At 40.3% G+C, this 21992-nt stretch overlaps 2 protein-coding genes across 4 annotated transcripts in view; one reads left to right on the top strand and one right to left on the bottom strand.

Moving 5' to 3' along the window:
- The window catches only part of LOC147826077 (uncharacterized), an 80973-nt gene extending 66082 nt beyond the window's left edge, over positions 1-14891 (bottom strand). Inside the window, exons 1-2 of the mRNA XM_087183387.1 lie at positions 14876-14891; positions 7710-8340 (exon numbers count right to left, since the gene is read on the bottom strand). Of these exons, the coding sequence (XP_087039513.1) occupies positions 7710-8340; positions 14876-14891 (647 nt within the window). The remainder of the gene's footprint in view (positions 1-7709; positions 8341-14875) is intronic.
- The window catches only part of Zbtb43 (zinc finger and BTB domain containing 43), a 40387-nt gene continuing 22044 nt past the window's right edge, over positions 3650-21992 (top strand). Inside the window, exons 1-2 of one of the 3 annotated variants that reach the window (XM_021262043.2) lie at positions 7865-7977; positions 20358-20528. In XM_021262043.2, the coding sequence (XP_021117702.1) occupies positions 20441-20528 (88 nt within the window). In that variant the 5' untranslated portion in view covers positions 7865-7977; positions 20358-20440. Of the gene's footprint in view, positions 3762-7851; positions 7978-20357; positions 20529-21992 lie in introns of those variants that run through there. The other 2 variants (XM_021262044.2, XM_004849361.4) reach the window with 2 other exon arrangements.

Below are 21992 nucleotides of genomic sequence, written 5' to 3'. Positions count from 1 at the left end.
TTGTAATTTTTTTTTTTTTTTTGGTACCGGGGGATCCAACTCGGGTCCTTGCACTTGTGCAGCAGGCCGCGAAACCTCTGAGCTAAATCTCCAGCCCAATTAGAGTCTTGGTATGTAGTTCAGGCTGGCCTTGAACTCTCGGCATTCCTCCTGCCTCTGCATCCTGAGTGCTGAGATTATAGGTATGCGCCACCATGCCCAGCTGAAAACCATAATTTTTAAATTGTACTTAAAAAAAACAAAACACTGCAGTTTCAGGACATAAATGTTACTAGTGCCTTTTTCCCTTCCAGGAAACTCACTTTAAAAAAATTTCCAAAAAAAAAAAAAAATTTCTTTTCTTAAGGTTCTTAAATAAACTAGGGTCTGACCTGTGTCTTTCACCTATAAATTTCACTGCCTCCTATGGACCTCCTCAAGAACGTACCTCAGCTTCAAACACAATGTATGTAAATGGTTTGCATTCTAACACAGCCTGCCCAGATGGGTAAACAAGACAGACTAGGAATACACACCCGAGGTAACCCATCTTGAGGACACCCCCAAGCCCACATAAACCCCCCAACCCCGGACACAAGGCACTCTCTGTCCAAAGGTCCACACTCTATCCTCTCTGAGTGTGTACTTTTAAGATCATTCTTGATAAACCTTTTCGTGCCTCTTACTGATGTTACCAACCACTTAGTTTCATAAGCTCAGGTTCATCTGCTCACTGCAGACCAAATCAAAGAAAGCCATTTATTTTGGTAAAAGGGGAAATGGAAAAAGGATTTTCCATTTCCAAGGAGATATATATATACACACACACACACACATATATATATATATATATATGTGTGTGTGTGTGTATATATATATATATTTTTTTTTTGGTACCAGGGATCGAACTCAGGACCTTGTGTTTGCGAGACAGGTGGCGGAACCACCACTGGGCTAAATCCCTGGCCCTGGAAAAAGGATTATACAAAGCTAGCTCTGAGAAGATGGAGAGGCCCATTTGCCTCAAATTGATATTGGGCACCAAGTAATCCAAATAAGGAAAATATTACAACTCCCAATTTGTAGGCATCTGAAACTTGAGTTCGTCTTCTCTAAAATCCAAGAATGACTTCTAGGATCAACAGAGGTTAAGAGTAGAAAAAAATATATATATTTTTTGGTACCGGGGATCAAACTCAGGACCTTGCACTTGGGAGGGAGGCACAGAACCACTAGGCTAAATCTCCAGCCCAAGAGTAGGAAAAATTTATTGAAAGAAAGCTTCTGTCTAAGAGAGACAGAAGGGGACCGGAAAGTGGGTTGCCCACCCACCTCGCTTCTCAAAGGTGTTTTATTGAACAAAGCCATGAGGTGAGGTGGGGTCAAGGTGGGATGAAACTACAGTCAACTATTAAAATTACAAGTATAGTCCCTTAGGTAATAATGATCCGCTGGGAAATCACGAGGTGGGACAAAATTATGATCAACCAATAAGATTATAACAAGTATAGTCACTTAGGTAATATTGATTAAATGGCAATCAAATGGGGAAGCTGGTTACCTAGCAAATGTACATGTAAGGAACAAGGACTTCCCCAGAAGGAATGGACTAGGGAGATTTTGGTCCCCACCCAAGGTGACTGATACCTATTTAGAATATCAATCACTGCTATTCATCTCTAGGGGAAGTATGTGAGTGTAGTACTTTTCTCTTTTTATTATGCTGACTTTTAGTCTATGTATCTGAACTGTCTTTCACATTGACTCCTGGAGGGTCGGCCCTAACTGCCTACAAGATGTCTAATTAACTTAGCTTTCTACAATAAAATTACCATCTCATCATCTACAGGTGTGCTGGGTCTTTTATACCAAGGAAGGGGGTAGAGGGAATACAATGAGAGAGTAGCTATGTACAGACTTTCATCCTTTCCTTTTTGTGGTTGTTTGTTTGCTTGTTGAGACAAGGTCTCTCTGTGTAGTTCAGGGTGGCCTTGAACTCACTAGGTAGCCTAGGCTGGCCTGGAACTCAGGGATCCTCCTGCCTCAGCCTCCTGGGCGCTGGAATTACAGGTGTGCACCACCTCCTACCCCTCCCCCACACCCCTTCCCCAACCCTGCTCACACCCTCTCTTGCCTAAGGAAATGAAACTGAGCTTTGACATCCTGGTACCAGCATCTGCATATTCTCTCCATTCATCTGGGCTGAGAAGAGGTGGGGGCAGCCAATTAAGCCCTGGGCCTAAGGAAGTTTAAAGAAGTCACTTGTCTCCAAAGGAAAAAAGTCTAATTTTTAAAGTTCCATTTTGCAGTGCTGGTTACAGTGATACAGTTTGAAAATTCTTTTTCTGTGATGGATATCAGCAAATCTGCAATGTGCCCCGTGGGTGTTGTGAGTCAAGATTCCCTGTTTGCACTGTGGGGAACCTCCTTAGTTCCTGTCCAGTGACAAATGCAATCCCTACCAAGGCAAAAAAAAAGAAAGAAAGAAAAAGGAAAAAAATCTGCCCACTGAAAACACAAATTTGAAATATATTTTCAGTATCATTCAATTACATTTAAAAATTTTCGCCCAGAGTGTTGGCACAGGCTACAAGAGGCTGAGCTAGGAGGATCCCCATGAGTTTAAGGCCAGCCTAAACTGCATAGTGAGACCCTGCCTCAAAAAACAAACAAAATTTTTTTCATTATTATCTTTTTAAAACTGTTATTTTCAGGAGTGTTTTTAAATGTTGCAACAGGGAATCTTATTTTTTTGTTTTCAATTCCTTACTTATCTCCATTGTGGTTAAAGATATAATCAGTACAATTACATTTCTTTCATAAAGTCATCAATCCCATTCATGAAGATGGAGCCCTCATGAACGATCCAATCAACTAATGAAAAGCTGCACCTTCTAATACCAGTGTCCTAGTGATTAGTTTCAACCTAGGAATTTTGGAAGGACACAAACATTCAAACCATAACAACTAATGAGTTCCAAATTCTGCTATGATAATGAATCTATTTCTTTTTCCACTTCTATCAATGTTCACTCTATAGTATAGTTTGAAGCTATATTATTATGTGAATACAATTTAGAATTATTACATATTCCTGGTGAGTTGAAACTTTTCTCATTATAAAATAGCTTGTGTATGTTAGTCATCTTTTGCTAAGTCAGGCTACAATAACAGCATTATGGCATGACTCATGTACTGGCTCTTACACCACCCTCTTGGAAGTGATGCATGTTTCATATTATACTAGCCAAAGTCACTTGACCACACCTACTTCCAAAATCTCTGTGGTTTAAAACAGGATTAATTTCTCATTTTTCTTTTTTCCGGTACTGGTGATTGAACTCAGGACCCTGTGCTTGCCAGGCAGGCGCAGCGCCAATGAGCTACATCCCCAGCCCCATTTCTCATTCATTTTACATGTTCTTTATGCATCATTTGTGGCACTATCCATTCTTCATTCTGTTATCTTTACTAAAAATTGTTATGGCATGTTACGGTTTAGATCTAAAATGGCCCTCCAAATCTCTTGTATTTGGAAGGTGATTGGGATTATGGGGGCTTAGAGCTGACTTGCTTGCTATTAGGAGGTGGTGTCTGGTTGGAAGAGGCAGGTCACTTTGGGTGTGACTTGGAAGAGTATATCTCCCTTCCCTGTTCTTCATTTGAGCTCTCTGCTTCCTAGATGCAATGATGTGAGCACCTTTCCTCTGCTCAGGCCCCTCTACCACGGGATTCTTTCTTGGAGCTGACCGGCCAACTATGGACTGAAACATCTACAAACTGTGAGCCAAAACAAGCCTCTCCTATTTAAAGTTGTGGGTTAGGGTTAAGGTTAACCCTAAACTTTTATGGACAATAGAAGGATCTTGGATTGTTCAAGTGTTTACCACTTCAATTCTTCACCACTCTTTGCATACAAACCTTTTGCTATAAACCTTCATAGTTCTATTCTACTATCACTCTGCCCTCAGCCATGTGATTTGCTCTGGTCAGTGAGATGGAAGAAGAGCCTTAAAATGTGCTTGTGCATTTGTTTATTCCCTTTTGCATCTCTGCCAATGACTTAAGGACTTGGCCAGGGAACCCAGCTGGTGACTAAGTGACCCAGAGCAGTTAAGACTCCCAGAAAAGTCTGTCCTAGATCATCTGATCCTGGACATAATAAGTGAGCTTAGCTAAGCACAGGAGAGTTTCCTAACATACTCCAAGCAGACTTCAGATGTATGAGCAATAAACAAATGTAGTTGTACGTCTTTAAGGTTTTATAGCTATTTGCTTTGCAATAGATTACTGACACCTACTGTTATAATGCTTTAACTTCAGTAATCTTTTTATATTTTATGTCTTTGTTCCATTATTTGGTTTTACCTTTTTTTAACCCCACACATGATAAACTGTTATTTTGCCCTTGATATTTGTTTACATTTATTCATATTTGCCACTTTATTTTCTCGCCAATCTTATTTTTCCTCAGAACTTCCTCCTGAGATAATTTTATTTCTTCCTGAATTATAGCTCCTTCTCCTTCTTTTTCTGTGTTCTCAATATGTTGCCCAGGCTGGTCTAGAACTTGTAAACTCAAGTAATCCTCTTGCTTCAGTTCCTAGGTAGTTGGGATTACTGAAGTGTAAGACCATATCCAGCTTCTGAAGTATACCTTCCAGAAAATCATTCAGTTAAATTCTGGTGGTAGTAATTCTTAGCTTTTGTTGATCTGAAAAGTATTGTTTTCATGCTTGAAAAATTATTTTGCTAAGTATATAATTCTAGATAGATTTTTCTCTTGTCACATGAATGTTATTATTTCAAGCTACTATTATTTTCAGTGCTCCCATTATTGCTGTTGAAAGTCAGATGTTAGTATCATATTCCTTTCCATCTCTTGGTGTTCCTTTTCCTTATTCTGCTTAGGAGCCTGTGTTAGTTACTTTTCTCTTGTTGCTGAGACAAAATACCCAACACCCAAAGTTAGAGGGGAAGGGGTTTATTTGGCTTACATTTCATAGTGGTTTCAGCCCATAATCGGCCGACTCCAAGGCAGGGATGACAAACAGGTATGGCAGAGCAGAAACAACATGGCACACACAAATAGCAAGGGTAACAAGAGACAGTTACCAGCATCTTTCCACCCCTTTTATCTTATTCAGACTACCGGGATTAGGGCGGTGCCAAACTAATCAATCACATGTAGTGGTTTAGTAATCACACACCCTTAATCTCAGCATCACACATTCCAGATTAAACTATCTCTGAAAAAGAAAGTCTTACCATATCAGCATGAGGCTTTGGGGCGACATCTAAACACAAACCACAACAGAGGCATTGTGCATCCTGAGGATTTTTAATCTTTCATCAACTCTGGGAAATTCTCAACTATCATAATTTGACAATTGCCATGTTCATATTCACTTTCCTGTCTCCTACTATGACTGATAAACATATGATGGACCTAATTCTTTTCCATCTTCTCTCTGCGATGCCTTTTTTTTTCAAGTTTATCTTCTAGTTCACTAATCTCTTCAGCAGTATCTCATTTAGTATTAGCTATTCCAATGAATCATAAACTATTTAAACTATTATAACAAACAAATCTATACATTATGTGGTTCCTTTTCACATTTGCCTGGTAACTTTTGAGAGTATCTTGATTCTGACTTGTAATTTTAGTTCTCTTTTTTTTGGGGCACTGGGGATCAAACCCGGGACCTTGCACCTGTGAGGCAGGCGGTGGAACCACTGAGCCAAACCCTTGGCCCTAGTTCTTTTTTTAATATACCCTTTTGTGTTCTGATTCTAAAACATCTAACATCCAACATAGTTTTGGACTTGCATCTGTGGGTTGTCTTTTTTGATTATTTCCTCATGAATTTTGTGGCTTCTGATTGTGAGTTTATATTAATTTGGAACTCTTAACTGTGGGAATTGAGACTTGGGTTGACAATGATTCCTCCAGAGAGGATTTGTGTTTGCTTTGGCCAAGTACCATGATCACTACATATTCAGGTCCATTTTAAATTAAAATGTTCAGTTTGTGGGGTTTTGAACCATGCAAATTTATGGCCATGTGAAAGCCAGACTATGACCATAAATCTTCTGGGAAAATGTCTCCTCACCTCCATTTAGAGCCAAAGCAAAGAAAGACAATTTTCCTTGCTGCCCATCTCTGCAGGACAGATTTTTATGCCTAGTTTCCCCTTCCCTTGAAGGTATATTCCTTCTTAGGTTCTAACCACATGTTGCAACTTGGCTCTTATCTTGACTGTAACTGGTAGCAGCATGAGTGTTTATCTATCTTAGGAGATTTCCAAAATATTTGTCAGTTATGGGACATGCACCAACCAATCAGAACAGGTGCAGATAATATCTGTGTATAATTTCTGACATTCAACTCTGCTAACTTCCTAGGTTAGCTTTCCTGCATTTTTCCTCTTTTCAGATGTTTTTGACTTTCTTGAAAGCTTATCTCCTAGCAACCTTTTATATTTTGTTGTAGTAATACTTGGAGACACATAGTCCACAAGATTAATGGAAAAAGTCTAAGCAAGACATTTATTTGGCTCATGCAAAGCATCTGATAATAAGTAGTCCAAACTGGAAATATAGCTTAATGTCATGAGTCCCAGACGCAATCATTTTGCTTCACCAGCATTAGTATTTGCATGTCACTTCATTGGCACGATAGTGACTGAACTTGTAAAATTCAGGTATGCTTAGAGGCAAAGAGAAAGTTAAAATGGCAAAGCACTTAAAGACCAGTCAACTAGAAATCCTAGTGGACTATGTACAAAATATTTTTCCTCATTTCCCATTCAATGACTTCTAGTATTATCAAGAAGTTAGTCATATGACCATGCCTATCCCAATTATTAGTTAATGAAAACAAGATTACCAGAATGATTTGGTCCAGTTATGAGCTATCTATTGCAGCTGAAGTGAAGGTCTACTTTCCCTGAGATCGAAGGATTTCCCCTACTACCTGGACAAAATGAGGGTTTTGTTGTGTGTGTGTGTCGGGGGGAGAGCCCACAAGGAAGCTGAATTACTACAATATCCTATCTGTGGTAATTTGTTGGGCAAAAAGGGGGACTGGAGCATAGCTTCTTGATCCACAATCTTTGACAAACTGTTCTGCACCACCATTTCTATGCTTCAATACTTGATTTCTTTTCTTTGGTTTTGTTTCCCAGAATTTCCTTGTTGAATTCTCTCGGAAAGTCCAGCCTCCTCTCTGAACACTCCTCGGTTCTAGAGACCAAGAAGAAGCATGGGGTTGCCAGCTGGGAAACTGAGCACTTTGATCTAAGACAGACAAAATGAAAGAGCACCCACCCTAAATCCAGAAGCAATTCTGACTAAATCCCAGTAGCTGCCTGGAATTGAAGTCAGTAGAAATTGGCTCCTGCACAGAAGGGCTTAAACGGGTCCAGGTAGGGAGGGTTGTTGAGAGTGGGAGAACTGGAGGTCAGAGGCAGCGCTCCTGTCCCACTATATTTGCGACCCGGTGTTCAGCACAATGACAGCCACATAGAGGGCATTGATCTTTCCCACTAAACATTCATTAAGCGTCCACTACGTGCCAACTGCGGGGTGGGCGCTGTGGAGCCAGTCAAGGATTTTGACGTAGTATCTTCCAGACAAGCTAATATATGTCAAGGTCATAAAAGGGTTTAGAACTCGGTTATTAGTTCCGCAACTTCCAAGAGTATACTCAGCCACTAAACCTGACTGACCTGCTCCAGACGGTTCTGCACAGACGCCCGACATCTCGGCGCGCTCCCCCTGAAGCTCCACCCCTAACGGGATCCCGCATGCGCACACCGCATTCTCCCTGACGCACCCCCGGAAGCACTGGCGGTTTCGGGGGCGGGATCGGGAAGCGTTTCCGGGGGCGGGAGGCACAGGTTGAAGCTGTCGCGGTCGCGGCGGCTTGAGGAGGCCTGGCGCCGGCGGCGAAGAGGGTGCCTCGGGCGGGGTATGTGAGCTCGGAGCCCTTGGCAGGTACGGCGGGGTCCGGACAACTGCCGGCAGGGACGAGAGGGGGAAGGGCCGCGGGCAGGGTTAAGGAGGTCTCTGTAGGCCCCCGCGCGCGCACCGCCGTCCGCACCGGGCCTATCCGGTCGACTGGGATGCCAAGGCGCGCGGGGCGAGTGCCCCGAGGCGAGGTGCCCTGCGTCGGAGCCCCGCGACCTCTAGCCCGCCAGGAGAGCCGATTTGCGACACCAAGACCCCCACCCCCGCACCCTCTCGCCAAGGTCACCCCGCAGCCCTGGAACTCGGCGGGCCCCGCGCTTAGAGATCCCGCCCCCGGCTGGCAGTTGGCCTTTTTGGGGTGCTGGGCGGGTGCCACACCGGACGTGAAGCCTGGCGAGCCGAGGCCAGGAGAACGGCCGTGCCTGGACTTCGCTGGTCTCTGTTTGCCTCGGTGTGTCGCCTCTGTAGCTGTCTCTATCCCTTGTCACCTGTTCTTTTTGTTTCTCAGTGCCCCTCCCCATCAACCTGGTATTTCTCTCCACTTTGCCTCGAGATGTTTCTGTGTATTTGGGCCGTGACTTTCTCTACCTTCCGTGTCTCTTGACCCAGTCTCTGTCATTCAGTCCTTCCACTCATTCAGCCTGAATGTGACACCAGCTTTTTTTGGGAGGGGTGGGGGGTGGCCGGGGACTATAGGTCTATTTTGCTTTCTGCCAACTTCGACTTTCTCTTGTTGCTGTCTCTTCTGACTGGGGTTGTCTAGGCAAAGCAGGACAAGTCTGCCTAGTCCCTGCAGGACAGGACCTCTGAGCCATGGAAAGTGACTCATGACCCCGTAAAACTCCCTGTCTCCCTGCACGGGTGCCATTCTCAGTGACCGCAGTCTGGCCTCAACTCTGACATGTATCACTTGACTTAACCAAGTTAACCGGGTGCAACAGTGCATAGCGGGCAGACAAGGGGCCATCTCAGGGCCGAAGCAGGTTGATGCATCTTCACTTTTCTTGCCTGTGGTTTTTCAGGCCTCCACTGCTCTCCACATCCCCTTTCCTCATCCACTTACCCGTTTATGGCCTTCAAGGCTCTCAGGAGCCTCTCGGAGTTACAGCTGTTTAATCAGGCAGTCTCCAGGCTGAGGAAGGGTCAGGCTGAGACCGCTTTTGTGGCTCTTAGAACAGTAGCAGAATTTCCGGAAGAGCTGCTTGATTAGCCCAGAGATTGTGTCAGTGTCTTCAGTTAAACTAGGCAAAACCTAATAATTAGGGATTTGTCCTTGCTTTACCAAAGTACCACTGGAGAAATAAATCAGACATGAGGATAAGTACTGTTTGAGACTTCAGAAACAAAATATCAAGAACAGACAAATTTGTAGGGACAGGAAATAGAACAACTTACAAGGGTAGGTGCATTGTTCAGTGGATACAGAGTTTTAAGGATGACAAAAAAGTTCTGGGAATGGCTTGTGGTGGTGGTGGTTGCACAACATTGTTAACTTATTGCCACTGAATTGTGCACTTAAAAATGTTAAAAATGGGCCGGGGATTTAGCTTAGTGGTTCCACCACCTGCTTTGCAAGCGCAAGGACCCGAGTTCAATCTCTGGTACCAAAAAAAAAAAATGTTAAAAAGGGTGAGTTTTATGTTAGGTATTCATTGGAGACTCCTGGAACCTGTAAGCTCTTGAATGTTTGGGGGTTTTTTGTTTTGTTTTGTTTTGGTTTGGTTGTTGTTGTAATGTTTGGGATTTTTGTTGTTTTGTTGTTGTTGTTTTTGGTACCAGGGATTAAACTCAGGATCTCGCACTTGCTGGGCAGGCGGAGTGCCATAGAGCTAAATCCCTGGGCCCTGGTTTGGTTTTTTGAGACAATGTCTCACTATGTAGCTCATGCTGGCCTTGAACTCAATGGCAGTCCTCCTGCCTCAGCCTCCCGAGTGCTGAGATTACAGGTTCATGCCACTATGCCCAGCTAAATGTGATTTTAAAATGAGACTGTTAACATTTAATCAAACCTATGTTTACTGGTACTTATTCTTTACAGCAGTAGGTACAGCTGAGGGCCTTAGAAAAGGAGTTTGGGCAAATGAATTTGGTTAAAATCGTCCTGAAGATTTCTGCTTGCAGCAAATTCCCGTTCTGACTCACCTTTCTCCACCTTTGGAACCAGCAGAAAAATGTGCTGCTTAAGGAGGAAACTTAAGAAAAGTTTTTACTTTTCACCTAAAACTTCTAAGATTAGAAAAATAGCCTTTTTATTATCATAATGAAAAATTGTGTGCTATTTTTTATGGAGAGATACCTTTTTTTTGTTGTTCTATTATTTAAGCCTTCAGTTTGCCTGGAAGGTAGTTTTATTAAGCTTTCTTTTTTTTTTTTTTTTTTGGTACGGGTCATTGAACTCTGGACCTTGCTCTTGCAAGACAGGCACTGGAACCACTGAGCTAAATTCCCTGCCCTCTTTTGGGTTTTTAAGACAGGGTCCTGCTGTGCAGTTCCAGGCTGGCCTTGAACTCACTATGTAGCCCAGACTGGCGTCAAACTCCCAGTGATTCTCCTGCCTCAGCCTCCCAAGTGCTAGAATTACAAGCATGTGCCACCATGCCCCTCTTATCAAGCTTTCTAATAAGATGGTGACAGCTGAATTACTATACATATTTCATCAAATCTTAGATTCTGCTGATTCTTTTATGTATCACCAAGAAGGGAAAAACACTGTCAAATAAACAATGATGCTTTCTTATCATTTGGACTTTATATTTTATTCTTATTGAAAACACTTTTACTTAGACTGTAAAAAATATCGGTGCATTTATAAAAAAGCAAAAATAAGTAAAAGTAAAGTGCTTGTTGAACTTTTTAATATTCCAAGCCCTGCTCTACTGATTACTTTTCACAGTTGTGTCCATGGTTTTTCTGTATAATATCCTTTGTGCTATCAGAAATGTTGATAAAGTTCATAGGAGTGCTGTGGCCTTGTCCTAGGTGGTGACAACTATTAAAACTGCCATCTGGTGATGGAGTCATGGTTTCAGTTGGGTTTTTTGTGGTTTTTTTGTATTAAATTCTTTTATTGGTACATTGTAGGTATACAACACAATTACATTTCTCATTGGGAATTGTACCTTTACATAATGCATCTTGGTTCTTATTTTTTCCCCATTCCTAGCCCTCCCTTCACACCCTCCACCCTTCCCTATTTACAAAGACTTTATTTCCATTTTTTCCATTTCTCATCATTTTTTCCTTTCCCTTCTTTCCTTTAGTTGGGGTTTTTTTTGACATGGTCTCACTATGCAGTTCACTGTGGAGCCCTGGCTGGCCTGCGATCCTCCTACTTCAGCCTCCCCAGTGCTGGGATCACAGGCGTGCGCCACCATGCCCAGCTAGAATTTTTTTTTTTTTTTAAAGAAATTTTAAAATTGAAAAAAATGTGTTTTAAGAAATAATTGACTTGGAGCCAGGGATTGAGCTCAGTGGTTCCGCCTCCTGCCTCGAAAGCTCAAGGTTCCAAATTCAATTCCCAGTACCCCCACACCCTGAAATTGACTTGCTGGGCAAGGTAATCCCAGCATTCAGGAGGCTGCACAGGAGGATCCCTGTGGAGTGCAAGACTAGCCTGAACTACACAGCAAGACCCTGTCTCAAAAAAAACCCCAATTAATTAATTCATGCTATATAATTTCATGAACTTTTCCTTTTCATCCTATTTATATTTACAGTTAGAATACTTTTGTCTGAAAAAAATCCTTTTATATGTTGGTAGATAGGTAAAAATTCATGGGGTGCTCCTGTTGAGCTTCTCATCTTGTATTGTCATATATATGAAAGATGTGGTTAAAAAGTTGTCTTTGGCTTTATTGAAGGCCAATGAGAGTATGACTCATAAGTGGAGGTTTAGTGCCTAGAACAATACCTTTTCTTTTGAGTCTCAAAGAGTTTACCTCAGTGGATGCTTTGAAGTTTTAAGTAAAACATTCAGCTGTGGTTTAAAGTTAATTGAAGGGTTTGGAATCAAAGTTCACTAAGTAGGTGGCTTGATTTTTTTAAATCTTAAAATAGAATTTACTAAGCTCTTTTATGAAAGTGTTCTAATGAAGAAAAGATATGAAAATGCAGATTGACAATTGTCAGGGACCCAAACACTTTTCCAAAGAATATCTATGTATGTATGTATGTATGTAGGTTCTGGGCTTTGAACCCAGGGCCTTCCTTTGTTCTTGCAAGAATGTGCTGTAAAACTGAGGTATACCTCTAGCCCCCAAAGGATATATTGTGCAAAATTACATAGGCACTAACCAGGTTGATTTTTTTTTAATAAATGTGCCATAAGCCAAGAGTTTAGCTCAGTGGTGCCACTGCCTGCCTCGCAAGCACAAGGTCCCAAGTTCGATCCCCTACCAAAAAAAAAAAGAAAATAATAATAATAAATAAATGTGCCATAATAGCATAAGATGTTAACATTAAAGAAAATTGGGTGGGGGGGTGTACAGGAACTGTGCACTGTCTTTTTAATTCTTCCATAAATATAAAATTATTACAAAACTAAAGTTTATTTAAAAAATACAAAGAGGAGTGGGGATTTAGCTTAGTGGTTCCAGCACCTGCCTCGCAAGCTCAAGGTCCCGAGTTTGATTCCTGGTACCAAAAAGAATAAAAAATACAAAGAGCTGGATGGACACAGTGGTGCTTGCCTGTAGTCCATACTTGGGGGACTGAGGCTGAAGGATAACTTGAGCCCAATAGTTGGAGACCAATGTGTACAACATAATGAGACTCCATCTCAAAAAAAAAAAAAATGTACAGGTAAAATTAAATTTAAGCTTGGTGTGGTAGCCCACACCTGTATTTTCAGTTTTTGGGGAGGCTGAGACAGGATCATTGCAAGTTGGAGGCCAGCCCCTGAACTACACAGGGAGACAAAAACAAATAAAATTGAATTTAAAAATACAAAGACAGAAACTAAGAAGTTCCAAGATGAAAGGTATAGAAGCAGAAACATCCAGGTTTGATTAGTTTTCTTTCTGCTGCTTACACACATAGGAAGGCATCTCTTAAATTTTCACATGATTTTTCCTTTCAGAAGTCAATGTGATTTAATTTGAAGCAAAATTCCTTTCTGTCATTCATTCATATTGCTTTTTGATGACCATGCATAAGACAGTTTATCACAGGAATATGACTACATTAGGTAAGCTATAACTGAGCTGATAAACAACTTTTTAAATTTACGGGTTTTTTTCCTTAGCAAAAATAATAATTAGTTTGTCAAGGCTTTTAATGGCTCTAGACAAGATGATTGTTTACTGAAGAGGAGATAGTGCACATTTAAAAATCAAATACTGACATACTTTGCACTGAGAGAGTGGTTCAGAGAAATTTTTCTACTAAATGATTTCTTAGAAAAGTATTTGATTTGGAGTTACATTTCTGTTTGAACTTTGACATGCCCCTTATAAGATGTGTAGCTATGGGCAGGTCTTTTAATCTGATCTTCAATTTACTTCTCTTTAAACTGAGTATGATAATAACAGAAGTGTTGTAAGACCCAAGTCTACATGGTGTATTTTGTGGACTATAAAGCATTTGACTAATGTAAAGAATTCTGGTAGGCATGGAATGCTGGTATTTTTGTACATTTGTGCCAGAATTTAAATTTACTAAAGCAACATTTACTGCGTTTAAATGTGCTTTCTACAGCAAGCATGCAAATTACCATATGCTCTCATTAAAGAAATTTCTTAAAAGCTTCACGACAGATAGCTAGTGGGTCTGCTTTCTTGTTACATTACTATCTTCTGTTCTTTTAGGGTGTTTAGTCCTTGTACAAATGGTGTATAAAACTTGGTACTCAGTTCCTCAACTGACTAAGTAATGGCTACTGTTAAACTCACCAGAGTTGGAAGTTAGCTTGGAGGTCTTCTAGTTCAGGAATTGTTCAGTGTATTGTCCTTCATCTTCTGCTTTTAAAAACCCATCTAACCCGGCTTGGTGGCGTGCACCTGTAATTCCAGTACTCGGAGGGCTTAGGTAGTGAGTTCGAGGCCACTCTGGGTTACATAGTGGAGTGGGTTCAAGGCCAACCTCAACTACATGGCAAGACCCTGTCTTAAAAAACCAAAGATAGATATATATAAAATGGTTTTATAGAGACATAATTCATAAGCATTTTAAGATTTTTTTTTAAGCCTGTAATTCCAGCACTCGGAGAAGCTGAAGCAGGAGGATCACAAGTTCAAGTACAGCCTTGACAAATTAGTGATTTGGTGAGACTGTCTCAAAATGAAATTAAAAAAGAAAGATTTTTTTTTTTTTTCTTTTTTTTTTGGTACCCGGGATTGAATTTGGGACCTTGTGCTTGCCGGGCAGGTGGCAAAAGCACTGAGCTAAATCCCCAGCCCAAGAAAGAAAATTTTTTGAAAAAAGGTTTTAGCATATTCACACATTTTAATACCTGTTAACATAATTGAATTTGAGAACTTTTTATTTGGTTTTTGGTTTTCTTGTTTTTTGTTTTGTTTTTGGTTCCAGGGATCAAACTTGGGACCTTGCTCTTGCGAGGCAGACAGCAGCACCACTGAGCCAAATCTCCGGCCCCGGTTTTTTGTTTTTTTGGTTACGGGAATTGAACTCAGGGTCTCACACTTGCCAGGCAGGCGCTGTGCCGCTGAGCTACATCCCTGGCCCAAAAAGCGCTGTTTCCGTGATTTTTGTTGTTGTTTTTTGTTACCAGGGATCAAACTCAGGACCTTGGGCTTGCGAGGCAGGCGCAGTGCCACTGAGAGATCCCTGGCCTGAATTTGAGAACTTTTGACTACCCGTAAAAGAAACCCAATTATCATTCAACTCCTCCCCTTCTTTTTGAGACAAGGTCTTGCTATGTAGCCCAGGCTGGCCTTGAACATGCAAGCCTCCTGAATACAGGGATTACAGGCCTGCATCGCCATGCCTGCATCACTGCCTATTTTTTTTACCCCAAGTTTCTGTCAATCACTACTTTCTATGTCTTCAAATTTGCCTTACATTTCATATAAGTGGAATCATACAAAATGCGGTCTCGTGCTCTCTTCGGCCGCACATATACAAAATGTCTCTTCTATCTAGCTTTTTTCATTTAGGTAATGTTTTCAAGGGCTTCCATGTTGTCACATCGTCATTCTTGCCAAATAGAGTAATACTCCATTGTATGGATATACCATAGTTTATCTAGTCACCGGTTGATGGACACTTGGTTTTCCACTTTTGCCTTTTATGAATAATGCTGTTATGAACATTCACATTCATGCACCAGTTTTTGTGAAGATCATCTGTTTTCATTTCTCTTGGGTATATACTTAGGCATAGAATTAATGCTGGATTACTCGGTGAATGTTTCACTATTTGAGAGACTGCCAGCCATTTTCCACAGCAGCTGTACTGCTTTATGTGCCTACCAACAGTATATATAAAGGTTCGAATCTCCACACGTCCTCACTGACACTTGTTAATGTCTGTTTTATATATCATACCAACCTAGTAGGTGAGAAGGAGTTTCTTGTAGTTTTGACTTTCATTTCCCTAATGACACTGAGAATTTTTCATGTGCTTATTGGTTATTTGTATATACTGTTTGGAGAAATGTGTGTTCAAATCCTTTGTCCTCTTTTCAGTTGGGTTATTTTCTCTTTATTATTGAGTTATAAAAGTTCTTTCTGTATTCTGGAATAGAAGTCACTCATGAGGTATATGATCTGCAAATGTAGTCTTTCCCTTTTGTGAGCTGTCTCTTCACTTTCTTTTTTTTTTGGTACCAGGGATAGAACTTGGGTCCATGGTGCTTGCACAGCAGGTGGCTAAACCACTGAGCTAAATCCCTGGTCCATGTCTCTTCACTTTCTTGATGGTCTTGTTTGTGCCTTGTACTTCTGCATCTTCCTGCGTAACAATTCTCTCAGTCCCATCAGTTTCTCCTCTATTTCCAGACTCAGTGTTGCTTTCATTACTTCACACCTAGATGGTACTTTTTAAAATCTTATAATTAGCCTCTTCTTCAGACGTCTTCCTCCTTTAGTCCATCAACAGATTAACCCTCCTGAGCCACAGCATCTCATTCCAAAGTTCTCAATGTGATGGGACTAGTAATTCAGTTTCTTCAATATACCATACTCATGATGCACTAAACCCACAAGAGATTAAATAAACCAGAATGCCATGTGATTTAAAATTTTTCTATGTTAAAAAAGGAGATTTGCTTATAAAGTTTTTTCATGTACTGTCCAGTTTTGATACCAGGGTTTTATATGACATTAATTGGCAAATTTTCTACCATTATTCCTTTGTCCCCTACCCCTCCTTTCCTTTTAATATTTCCAGGCTTATTATATTGTGTAGTCACATGTAATCAAATGTCCCCTGTACTTTTCAGTGTGGGAGAATTTATTGATATTCTCTGTGACCTGTTTAAATTTCTGTTCTATATTAATTTTTCTCATCCTGTCTTTAATTTATTCAGCTCTTTTAAAAATATCATTCTTTTCTGATATCTTTGTCTCATCTTTCTTATATCTCATAGAGACCATGTTTTCATGAAGTTTATGGAAAACATCAGTTTAACAAATATCTTTTCAAGTATGTTCTTTGCCTATCCCTTGTCATTTTCTCTTTTGATATTGTAGAATCTATTTGCACACCCCATGTTGACTTTATTCTACTTACTCTTTTTGGTTTGGTTGGTTGGTTGGTCGGTTGGCTTTTGTTTCTTTGAGACAGCATTTCTTGTGCTGGCTGTGGTAATCCTGCCTCAGCCTCCCCAGTGCTGGAATTACAGGCATGTGTTTCCATGCTCAGCTGTTTGTTTATTCTTCAGAGGGAAACATTCTGTTCTGTTCTGAAGCTTTTACTCCTTTGTAGGAGGATTTATTTTTTAGTCTGTCATATACCTGAATGTTGTTAGAATCACTCTTCCGTTCATAAACTGGATATGGGGCTATATTGACACCAGGGATTTGCTTGAGTGGAATGGGTGGGGCTAGAGGGTAGGCCTTAGGCCTTCTCCTAGAGCTTGAGCTCTGTTTGTTTTCTTTTGTGTTGGTGAAATTGTGATACTAGGATAAAAGCCTCTCTTGTGTGTGGCCCAGGAGACATGCTAGCTATGCCTTCCTGAGCCCATCCTCTGATTAAGATTTTTTTTTCCTGCTGAGCCAAAGTGCAACCTTTGGTATACTAATACCACCCACTTCTGAATGTTGCCAAACTGCAACACCTGTCTGTCTCATGATCCACCCTGACTCTTTAGTTTTGGGCCCTCCAAATGAACAGGTGTAACTGGTATTCTGTAAGTATTCCTGCTACTATGCCAAGATTGCCTAAAGCAGGAAAGGGAGGTGCAGTAGCAGTATGTCTCTTCAATCTGTTCCCATCTCCACTGCATCTTTCATTTCTTAAAGTTTATGGCATGTAGGTAATACTGTGTCTTAAGTTCCAGGACTTGGGCTCATATTTTCATATCTCTTAGATTATTAAAGGATATGGTAGATAAAAATTAGTATGCCTGTCTTAAAAGCTGTCTTCTTACCCTGGTGACACCAAAATTTATATTGGTAGTTTATAACTCTAAAGCAGTGGTGGTGAACCTGTGGCACAAATGCTGCAGCAGGCTGTTTGTATCATTTGAAAACTAAAAGGTTCACCATCACTGCTCGACAGTATACCAGGTTCCGTCCCCTTTCCCCCCATTGCTCTTGCATTTGTGATTTTCTCTTGGTATTTATCAGGCTTTGCCTTGAATAAGTGATGTACTTTTTTTTTTTAAATCTCCCTTACCAAAGTATAAACTCTCCAATGACAGTAACATTTCTTAATTGTCTTTGAAGTCCCCCATTGTACCTTCTATGTTTATAGTGAGTTAATCAATTGAAACAGCAACTGTACTCTTAATATAGGTTACAGCTACTTGTGAGTTTCAGTATTACTGTATAACAAGAAAGCCTGTAAGAGACTGCATGTTACTAAAATCACAGAATACAGAGAGATGGGCCAGGGTTTTAGCTCAGTGGTTCTGGCGCCTGCCTCGCAAGCGCAAGGTCCCGAGTTCAATCCCCAGTACCCCCCAAAAAATAAAGAAAGAAAAGGTGAATTGTTGAAAACAAGAATACAGAGAGATACCAAATTCACCTGCATTTAAGGGTAGAGGTCTGATGCTTACTAAATTACAAAGACCTTTACTGCCTTGCTATAATTAAAGGTACATGACAATTTTTCCAGGTTTTTTCTTTGTGTTGAAAAGGATGACTTTCAATTTGTCCTTTTAATCATGTTTTAGTGTACAATTACATTCAGTGTGATATTAATTACATTCAATGTTGTGCAACAAACTACTATTTTGAAGAGTTTTTCAACACTTGAGACAGAAACTCTACCCATTAAGCAACAGTTCCCCATTTCTTGAGTCCCTTGGTAAACTGTCTTACTGTCTCTATTAATTTGCCTGTCATAGATACTTCACCTAAGTGAAACTATACATTTGTCCTTTTATGGCAGGCTTATTTCAGTTTAGCATAGTGTTTTCAGTGCTCATCCATGTCATAGCATGTATCAGAACTCCATTCCTTTTTTTGTTTGCTTTTTGGTACTGGGGCTTGAGCTTGGGACCTTGAGCTTGCAAGGCAGGCGGCAGAACCATTGAGCTAAATCCCCGGTCCCTCCATTCCTTTTTTGATTAAATAATATTTCATCGTTTGAATATATCACATTTTGCTTATTCCATTCATCTGTTGATGAATGCTTGGCTTATTTCTGTCTTTTGCAACGTAGTGAATAATTTTGCTAATGAACGTTTGCCTGAGTATCTGAGTCCTTGTGGTTTGGGATATATACCTAAGAGTAGAATTGTGTGGCATATGGTAATACTATGTATAACTTTTTGAGGAACTGACAGGCTTTTCCAAAGCAGCTGCACTATATTATATTCCCATCAGCGATATACGGACATTTCATTTTCTCTACTTCCTTGTCACATTTTAATTTTCCATTTGTTTTTGTTTTTTATTATGACCATTGTAGTAGATGTGAAATAGCATCTCATTGTAGTTTCGGTGTGGATTTCTCTAGTGGCTAATGATGAACATCTTTTCTTATGCTTATTGACCATTTAGTATCTTTGAATAATATGTATTCATGTCCTTAGGCCACTTTTATTGGTTAATTTTTTTTTTAATGAGTTATAGAAATTCTTAGTATACATTCTGGCAACTAGTCTAGACTTGTATCATGTATGATTTGTAGATATTTTCTTTTATTCTGTGGACTGCCTTTTCACTCTTGATAATGTTTTTGTTTCGTTTTGATTTTGCAGTGTTTAGGATCAAACTCAGGGCCTCATACTGATCTACAAGCCCAGCTCATGTCCTTTGATGCACAAAAGGTTTTATTTCTAATGAACTCCAGTTTATTTTTTGTTGCCCATACTTTTAGTATCATATATAAGAATTCAGTTCCCAAAGTCAGCATCAAACCAACTTCTCTGTTTTAAGAGTTTATAGTTCAATTCTTAAAAGTCTGTGATCCATTTTACTTTTTGTATATTGCCGTGAACCACATAGCATAGGGTCTGAAGCCAGGGAGAACAGTGGGAGATGAAGAAAATTGAAGAATAACAAGAAAGAAAGATACATACCAAGATTAAGCTTTACAGCTGGGACCAGGTGGGACCATAGCCTGATGAGCTAATGGCCACCTGGCATCCAGTGCGCTCTTTATAGTGTAGGAAGGCAGGGTAACTAGTGTCACATGGCCCACATGGCCTAGGCTGGATGTGATTATCTCGTGATCGGGACATGCACAGAAAAGAAACAAGGATACATAATGTAACTATCTCCTGGGGTTTTGCCCTCCGTGATCTACAATCTTAGTCAAACAGACTCTAATCTATTTAGGAGAAAGGGAGTAGGGATTAGACAAAAGGCCATCTTCAGGCTCGGCCATATGGTGTAGGGTAATGGTCTAACTTCCTTCTTTTGCATGTGAATATCCAGTTTCCCTGGTACTCTTTGCTCAAAAAACCTGCACTTTCTCCATTGAAGCCCTTCACACCCTTATTTATTTATTTTTTTTGGCACCGGGGATCGAACTCGGGACCTTGCGCTTGTGAGGCAGGCACTGGAACCACTAAGCTAAATCCCCGGCCCTCGCACCCTTATTTTAAGTCAATTGGCCATAGATGTGAAAGTTTATTTCTTTGCTCTGGGTTCTATTCTGTTGATAAAAATGTCTGACCTTATTCCATTGCCACACTGTTTTGATGATGATAGCTTTGTAGAAAGTTTTGAAATGGGGAAGTATGAATCTTCTGTCCATTTGTGGTCCCTTGAAATTCCATATGAATTTTAAGATAGGATTTTCCATTTCTGACAAAACTCCCTTTGGGTTTTTTGTAGGGCTGCACTGAATCTGTACATTGTTGGACCTTGAGCTTGCAAGGCAGATGGTGGAACCACTGAGCTAAGTCCCTGGCCTGAAAATGGATTACACATTTATGCCTTGTTTCTTTTTTGTTTTGGTTTTTTGGTATGGGGGATCGAACTCAGGACCTTTCACTTGCCAGGCAGGTACAGCACCACTGAGCTACATCCCCAGTGCTGTTTTCGCCTTTTTGAGACAGGGTCTCACTATGTACTTCAGGCTGATTTTGAGCTATGTAGCCCAGTTTGGCCTTGAACTGGAGGTGAGCCTCCTGCCTCACCCTGGAGTGCTGGGATCACAGGTGTGCACCACCATTCTGGGCTCATGTGTATGGTTTTTATTATGTTGAAATGGTTTCCTAGTACAGTGTTTCTAGTTTGTTCAATGATTTTTCATGAAAGGCTGTTGAATTTTGTCACATGCTATTTCTGTGTGTAGCCTCAGGAAGCAGGGAGAATTTAGAGAGGGTTCAAATGTTGGGCATGACAAATACCTGTAATCAGCAGCACTTTGGAAGGCTGAGGCCAGAGGATCACTGTGAGTTGGAAACCAGCCTGAGCTACACAGTAAGTTCACAGCCAGCCTGAACTACATAGCAAGACCGTGTAGGCAAAAAAATTTAAAAAAAGCATATTGCCTCAAACTTGTGGCAATCCTCCTGCCCCAGCCTCCAGAGTGCTGGGATTACAGGTGTGTGCCACCATGCCTGGCTCTGTGCTCTGATCTATTATTTTCTTCCTTTCAGTGACTTTTGATTTGTTTCCCCTTTTCTTATGTCATTAAGGTCTTTTTTATTTTTATTTTGGTACCAGGGATTAAACTTGGGTCCTTGTGCTTGCGAGGCAGGCAGCGGAACCACTGAGCTAAATCCCCAGCCCAAGGTCTTTTTTAATGTAGGTGTTTTTAGATATAAATTTCCCTTCAAATACTGATTTTGCTGTATCTCATATGCGTTTTTGTTGTAATTTAGTTCTAATTTGTCTCAGGGTATTTTCTGATTTCCTCTATGATTCCTCGAATGACCTACTGATTGTTTAAGGGTGGTGTTTGATTTCCACATTTGTCAAATTTTCAGTTTCCTTTCTGTTTTTGATGTCTAGTTTCAATTTATTGTGGCCAGTCAGAAAAAAATGCTTTGTATGATTTCAGTCTTGAAGTGTGTTAAGACTTCTTTTGTGGCCTAACATATGGTCTGTCTTGGAGAATATTCCACATACACTTGTTGGGTGACATGTTTTATATGTCTTAGGTCTAATTGGTTTATAATATTGTTCAAACCCTGAGTTTCTTTACAGATTTTGTTTTTCTATCCATTGTTAAAAGTAGGGGATTAAGGTCTTTACCTGTTGTAGAACTGTATTTCTTCCTATAGTTCTGTCCGTTTTTGCTTCATGTATTTTGGTGTTCACTTGTTAGGTATAAATGTTTGTAATTGTTATACCTTCTTATTAGATTAACCTTTTAAGTGAACATATAATGTCCTTTATCTTTTGTAATACTTTTCAACCTAAAATCTATTATTTCTGAATCTCCTTTTATTATTTTTTGTTAGTGTACCATATTGTTTCTTTTTTCCTTATGTTTTTGTTTTATTTCTGTGTGTGTGTATG

Source organism: Heterocephalus glaber, unplaced genomic scaffold, assembly GCF_053883595.1.
Source record: "Heterocephalus glaber isolate CG9 unplaced genomic scaffold, H.glaber_assembly_v1.0 deba00001479, whole genome shotgun sequence".
Taxonomy (NCBI): domain Eukaryota; kingdom Metazoa; phylum Chordata; class Mammalia; order Rodentia; family Bathyergidae; genus Heterocephalus; species Heterocephalus glaber.
This window is presented reverse-complemented; position numbering and strand designations above follow the sequence as displayed.